This window comes from Helianthus annuus, chromosome 10 (genome assembly GCF_002127325.2).
Source record: "Helianthus annuus cultivar XRQ/B chromosome 10, HanXRQr2.0-SUNRISE, whole genome shotgun sequence".
NCBI lineage: Eukaryota > Viridiplantae > Streptophyta > Magnoliopsida > Asterales > Asteraceae > Helianthus > Helianthus annuus.
In genome coordinates, this window is record NC_035442.2 from 74,087,001 (window position 1) to 74,093,713 (window position 6,713).

The 6,713-nt window shown below is 48.3% G+C and overlaps 1 protein-coding gene across 1 annotated transcript; it reads right to left on the bottom strand.

Moving 5' to 3' along the window:
* Nucleotides 1-3,554: 3,554 nt before the first annotated feature.
* On the bottom strand, nt 3,555-4,904 carry LOC110881280. Its single transcript, XM_022129595.1, has 2 exons — nt 4,002-4,904; nt 3,555-3,809 (listed from the first exon to the last, which is right to left on the bottom strand). The coding sequence occupies exons 1-2, from the start codon at nt 4,902-4,904 to the stop codon at nt 3,555-3,557; spliced, it is 1,158 nt and encodes a 385-aa protein (XP_021985287.1).
* Between the last annotated feature and the right edge of the window lie 1,809 nt (nt 4,905-6,713).

Genomic DNA, 6,713 nt, shown 5'->3' on the forward strand with positions numbered 1-6,713 from the left:
ACAACGACTCTATGTACAAACTCTACACTTGAGTTTTCACTCAAGAACCTACGTGGTGGTGCTAGGCGGGTCCGAAAGAGGAACGGTTTCCTCTTCGGCGGTGTCGATGGGACCCCCTATGTAATGTTTTAACCTATGCTCGTTTACCTTCCACACATGCGAACTCGCTTCATCAAACAACTCGACGGTGCCGTACGGGAACACCTCCTTCACGACGTACGGTCCGGACCATCTCGACTTCAACTTTCCGGCAATCAACTTCAACCTCGAGTAGAACAATAGCACTTGATCGCCCACTTTAAACTCCTTCAACTTCCGCAACCTCCTATCGTGCAAAGCTTTCGACTTTTCCTTTATACTCCAAGAACGGTCATATGCGGCGTCACGAAGCGCCTCTAACTCATGAATTTGGAAAAATCATCTCCTAGCGGCCTCGGTCAAATCTAAATTCACCGTTTTGAGCGCCCACAGAGCCCGATGCTCTAACTCGACCGGTAAATGGCACGCTTTCCCATAAACGATCATAAACGGCGTCGTCCCTAATGGCGTCTTGTAGGCGGTGCGGAAAGCCCATAACGCATCGTCCAACTTGTCGGACCAATCCTTCCGACTCTTCCCTACCGTCTTCTCTAAAATCCTCTTCACTCCTCGATTCGCGTTCTCCACTTGCCCGCTCGTTTGCGGGTGATACGCGGTAGACAAGCGGTGTGTAACTCCATATCTCTCCAACGCCTTCTCCATAACCGCATTGCAAAAATGCGTGCCGCGATCACTAATAATGGCTCTAGGCGTGCCAAATCGCGTAAACAATATCTTCAAGAACCTCACCACCACTCGTGCATCGTTCGTGGGCAAAGCTTGAGCTTCCACCCACTTCGAAACATAGTCTATCGCAACGAGGATGTACCGATTTCCACTCGAAGATGGAAATGGCCCCATGAAATCAATGCCCCAAACGTCAAAAACTTCCAACACTTGAATAGGATTCTGGGGCATCTCATCCTTGGATGAGATGTTGCCGGTCCGCTGGCATGCATCACAAGCTCTAACAAAATCCTGGGCATCCTCGAACACCGTAGGCCAAAAGAAACCGCAGTCGAAGACTTTTTGCGCGGTCGTATGTGCTCCGTGGTGACCTCCTGTCAAACCCTCATGCACATGCCTCAGGATCCCAACACCTTCTTCCTTACTAACACACCTCCTAAGTACACGGTCGCCTCCAATCCTGAAAAGGTAGGGATCGTCCCAGATGTACTTCCTAGCGTCCCTCATCAGCTTCCGCGTCTGCTGCGCACTTAAACTCTCCATCACAAACCCGTCGGCCAAATAATTGGCTATATCGCTATACCACGGGAGGTCCACGGCTCCTGCCGTGACAGCGTCAATAGACTCGTGAGGGAATCTATCTCCTATCGCCTCCTCACGAATCTCCTCTCGCTTCGGATCCTCTAAACGGGACAAGTGGTCCGCCGCCACATTCTCTGCCCCCTTCTTATCCTTAATTTCAATGTCGAACTCGGAAAGAAGCAGAATCCATCGTATAAGACGCGGCTTCGCGTCCTTCTTCTGAAACAAGTGACGTAGAGCAGAATGATCAGTGAACACGACGGTTTTCGAAAGGACGAGATATGATCGGAATTTATCGAACGCGAACACCACTGCCAACAACTCCTTCTCTGTGGTGGTGTAATTCTCCTGGGCATCATTCAACGTCTTACTCGCGTAGTAAATCGGGTGAAAATGCTTCTCCCGTCTCTGCCCTAACACCGCACCAACTGCGTAGTCACTCGCATCGCACATCAGCTCGAATGGTAAGCTCCAATCAGGCGACACGAGGATCGGTGCACTCACTAACCTCTCCTTCAGAAACTCAAACGATCGAAGGCACTCCTCGTCAAAGACAAAAGGAATGTCCTTCTCCAACAATCGCGTCATGGGGCGAGTGATTTTGGAAAAATCCCTAATAAAGCGCCTATAAAATCCCGCATGACCGAGAAAACTACGAACCGACTTGACACTAGTCGGCGGAGGGAGCTGGCTAATCGTATCTATCTTCGCTCTATCAACCTCAATACCTGCTCGCGAAATCTTGTGCCCTAGCACAATCCCCTCAGTCACCATGAAGTGACACTTCTCCCAGTTCAGCATCAACTTCATCTCCACACATCTCTTCAACATCCTCTCAAGATTCATCAAACACTGATCGAAAGAACTACCATACACTGAGAAATCGTCCATAAACACCTCCATCGAACTCTCGACCATATCCTGAATGATCGCGATCATACAACGCTGGAATGTAGCAGAAGCGTTACATAATCCAAATGGCATGCGACGGTACGCGTATGTGCCATATGGACATGTAAAAGTGGTTTTCTCCTGATCCTCTGGTGCAATAGGAATCTGGAAATAACCCGAAGACCCGTCGAGAAAGCAATATAACTGCTGACCCGCGAGACGCTCAAGCATCTGATCAATGAATGGGAGCGGAAAATGATCTTTACGAGTGGCGTCATTTAACTTTCGATAGTCAATGCACACACGCCAACCCGTAACAGTACGAGACGGAATAAGCTCATTCTTCGAATTCAGAACAACCGTCATCCCCCCTTTCTTCGGGACGACCTGCGTAGGACTCACCCAAGCTGAATCAGAAATAGGATAGATCAAACCAGACTCTAAAAGCTTCATCACCTCCTTCTTCACTACCTCCTGCATATTCGGATTCAACCGACGCTGCGGCTGCACTACAGGCTTGAAAACATCCTCCATCAGAATGCGATGCGTGCAAAAGGTAGGGCTGATGCCCTTGATATCGGATAGCCTCCATGCAATCGCATCACTGTGCTCTCTAAGCACCTCAATTAACCTCGCCTTCTCCTCCTCTGTCAACTTCGAAGAAATGATGACAGGCATATTCGGCTTCTCTCCTAGAAATGCGTACTCGAGATGTGAAGGAAGAACCTTAAGTTCTAAAGGCGGTGGAATCTCTACGGGAGTACTCTCATCACTAATCGCATCGAGCTCTAAAGGCTCAGCACTCAACTCATCACTCTCATCTAACTGCTCCTCCTCTACCTCATCTAACTCATCTACCTCATCCTCAGAATGCTCGCCAACAACTCCCTCGCCTACTAAATCAGCTCCACTAATATACTCGAGACACGTGTCGACACAAGATATGAATGAATTGAGAAAGTAAACGGAATGACACGGCCCAACATCATCATCACGGCCGCTAGGATGCTGCATCGCTCTATCAATCTCGAATGTGACAATCTCGTCACCCGCACGAAGAGAAATCTTACCGTCAAAGACGTCGATGATCGCCTTTGCGGTTCGAAGGAATGGACGGCCTAGAATAATAGGAACTCTCTCATCGGCCTCCATATCGAGCACAACGAAGTCTACTGGGAACACAAACCTATCAACCTTTACCAACAAATTCTCTACTATCCCACGAGGATACTTGACTAATCGGTCAGCCAAGGACAATGACATGCGCGTGGGTGTAAGCTCTCCTAGACCAAGTCGCTCATACAACGAGAATGGCATCAGATTGATGCTGGCCCCTCGGCTAAGGCGTGAGCAGGGGTAACGGCCCCCCCAAAGAAACATGGAATCGTGAATGTGCTAGGGTCGGTCAACTTCTCTGGTAGCTTATTCAAGACTACCGCGGAACAACCTCCTGTCAATGGAATATTCGAAAGCTCACCGATTCTCTCCTTACGCTTCAAAAGATCTTTGAGGAATTTCGCGTATTTAGGCATAGACTGAAGCGCCTCGATGAACGGAAGATTGATCTTTAACTGAGTAAACATCTCGAGGAATTTCCCGTACTCCTGAGCATATTTCTGCTGCCTGGCACGGGCGGGGAACGGAAGGCGAGAATAATCAATCACCGGTGCCGGCCGAACCTTCGTCGGCTGCTTCTCCACTCTCTTCTCTACTGGCGACTCCTCGGCGTGTGCGGTACTTGCTGGGGCTAGCCTCGTGTGCACCTTGCCTGGAGCCTCCATCTCGATCTCCTCATCGACCTCCTCCTCTACTTCTTCAACTTCTCTTTCTCTCACAACCTCTCCCAAACTCTTCCCACTACGGGTCGTAATCGCCTTCGCTGACTGATTTACGGGATTCATGAAAGTGTTTCCCGAAAACTGACCCAGCGGGTGCTCCTGCAACTGTTTAGCAAGCCCGCCTACTGTCCTCTGAAGATCGAGGAGGGCGGCCTGCTGATTCTTGAACTGGAGCTCGTTATTTTTGTTAGTCTGCTCCTGATTTTTCATGAACGCATCGGTCCGCGTCATCATCTGGGCAAACATCTCCTCCAACCTGTTCGTACTAACCTCAGGAGCCTTCCCACTACCCTGACTCTCCTGAGTCGGTCCTCCACTCATAAACTGACCACTCGAACCTGACCCACTAAACTGCCCTGAACCAGAATTCGTGTAAATACCGGGCCCTCTACTCTGATACTGACCAGATGGAAATCCAGGAGGATTTCCAGACGAACGATAACCACTCGAATTACCACTACCGCGCCAGTTGGAATTAGAATTATTGAACGAATTCGTGGGACCCCTAGACTGACCGGCTATGTACTCTACCTGCTCAAGAGTGATCGTAGGACAATCTATAGTATCATGTCCTCCTCGACAAACCTCACACATATCGACTTTCTTCTTTATCTCACTCAACTCCTGCCTCATCTCTTGCCTCAGCTCCTCCTTCACTCTCTCGACTGCAGCAGCTACCGATGAATCCAAGCTAACTTGGTTTACCCCTCGACCGGCCGAGGTGGTACGCACAGGAATGGAAGTCCTGCTGGTAGTACTGTAGTCCATATCGGAGTGGGCAAAACTCTCAAAAAGATCATTGCACTCCGCCACTGTCTTCTTTCCCATAAGCTGACCTCCTGCTGAAGTATCGAAGCGAGCTCTAATCTCAGGAGTAAGTCAATTGTAGAACTTCTCTACTAACGCCCAGTCAGATAGACCATGCTGAGAACAACGGGTAATCAGGGTCTGAAAACGCTCCCAAGCTAAGTGATAAGGCTCATCTGGCTCCATACGAAATGAGTGAATCTGGTCACGAAGGCGAAATGCCTTGGCTGGCGGAAAATACTTGGCTAAGAATGCATCGCGAAGGCCTGCCCAGGTAGTGAAAGTGCCAGCAGGCTGGGAATCGAACCAGACGGCTGCGCGTCCAGCAAGTGAGAATGGAAAAACCTGAAGATACCTAGCATCTAGATTGACACCCTCTATGGAGTAGGTGCCACAAAGACGAGTGATGCGATTGATATGAGCGGGGGCATCCTCGTCGTCACGACCATGGAACTGGCAGGAATTTGCGATGGCGGTCATAATGTAGGATGGAATCTGCCAAGACCGATCATTCGGGATCGCTGGAAGGGTGATGGGGGAATTACCACCGGCGAAGCCGGTGGTAGCCTGTTCGTAAACTGTCCTACGGGCCATGTGAGCTACGGGTGGTGGACTAGGTGGGCGGGTGGATGGCGGGGAATTGTGGGGTGAAGACTTTGGTGTAAAAACGAACGCTGGGGTGGACTATGAAAACGAAGTAGAGCTAGAAGCACGTACCTCGGACATAGAAGACGAGAAGGAAGACTTGAGTGCAAACGGCAACGGCGGCGGTCCCTGCGAGCGCGAATGGGGCATCCACTGCAAAAACCGAGAACAAACAAGTAAGAAGACTCTACTAAACAACTCGACTAACTATAAAAGACACTAAATTACTTAGACACCTACGACTCAAACAAATAAACAAATAGCACGTAATATGTCAAGCAAATCCAAACAAAGTAATCAACGCAATCGCCAAGAGTCCCCGACAGCGGCGCCAAAAACTTGAAGTGCTGAAAATGGGTCAAAAAAAACTAACTAAATTACCCTAATTCTAGACTCTCTAAGCTTTAAATTTATAAAACTAAGACTCAACCTAAACCCTAAAACACGCAACCGGCAAGTGAACCGATCAATGTAGTAAAGCTAAATTAAGTCCGAGTATCGAACCCACGAGACTCTACTGATTACGCTACGACTCTATCTAGACTCAGACTGACACGACATACTGAATTGTTTATTAATTTGGGGGGGGGTGTTTCTAAAAAATCCTAAATAAAATAGTAAAAGAATACTAAAAAGCTAGACACGAACTCGAACGAAGGTTTTGACCAGTGGTGATGAAGACTACCTAGGCTAGACGTAGGCTAAACTCAGGATGGATTCCTATTTGATAATTTTGTGGTGTGGAACCGGGATCTTTAAATGCTAATCCTATTAAGACACCACTAAGCCCCTCAAACACTCTCAAGGCGATTCTTGTGGCACTACCTAGGATGTTAAGCTCACCGGTTTTCTAGATTTCTTTTCCGTCCTCTAGTTTCTTGAAAGTGCCTATGAAAGACGCTCTACTTTGCCGCGCGAACGTCTAAAGCAACTATGGGTTAATCTTGGCTTAATAGACAATGGGTTGTTAATTCCTTATAACTACACCGAGACCTATTAATATCCTCGAGCCTTTCCGCGACGAGTCTAGCAGCACACTTGATTTTAATTAATTACCGAATATTGTTTCTAAGGTTACTTACGCGTTTTCACCCTAAAGGATTAATGACCTATTACGTGATATAGACACTCACCTAAATCAAGAACCCTAATCCGACTCTATTATGTGATAAAGACCGTCACCAA

Bases quoted from the DNA above. Each gene is read 5' to 3' on its own strand.
- LOC110881280 (XM_022129595.1), bottom strand. From the start codon at position 4,904: ATGGGAAAGAAGACAGTGGCGGAGTGCAATGATCTTTTTGAGAGTTTT. The intron at 3,810-4,001 runs GTGCACACGAGG...ATGTTTACTCAG, and splicing joins AGATGGAGGCTCCAGGCAAG to TTAAAGATCAATCTTCCGTT.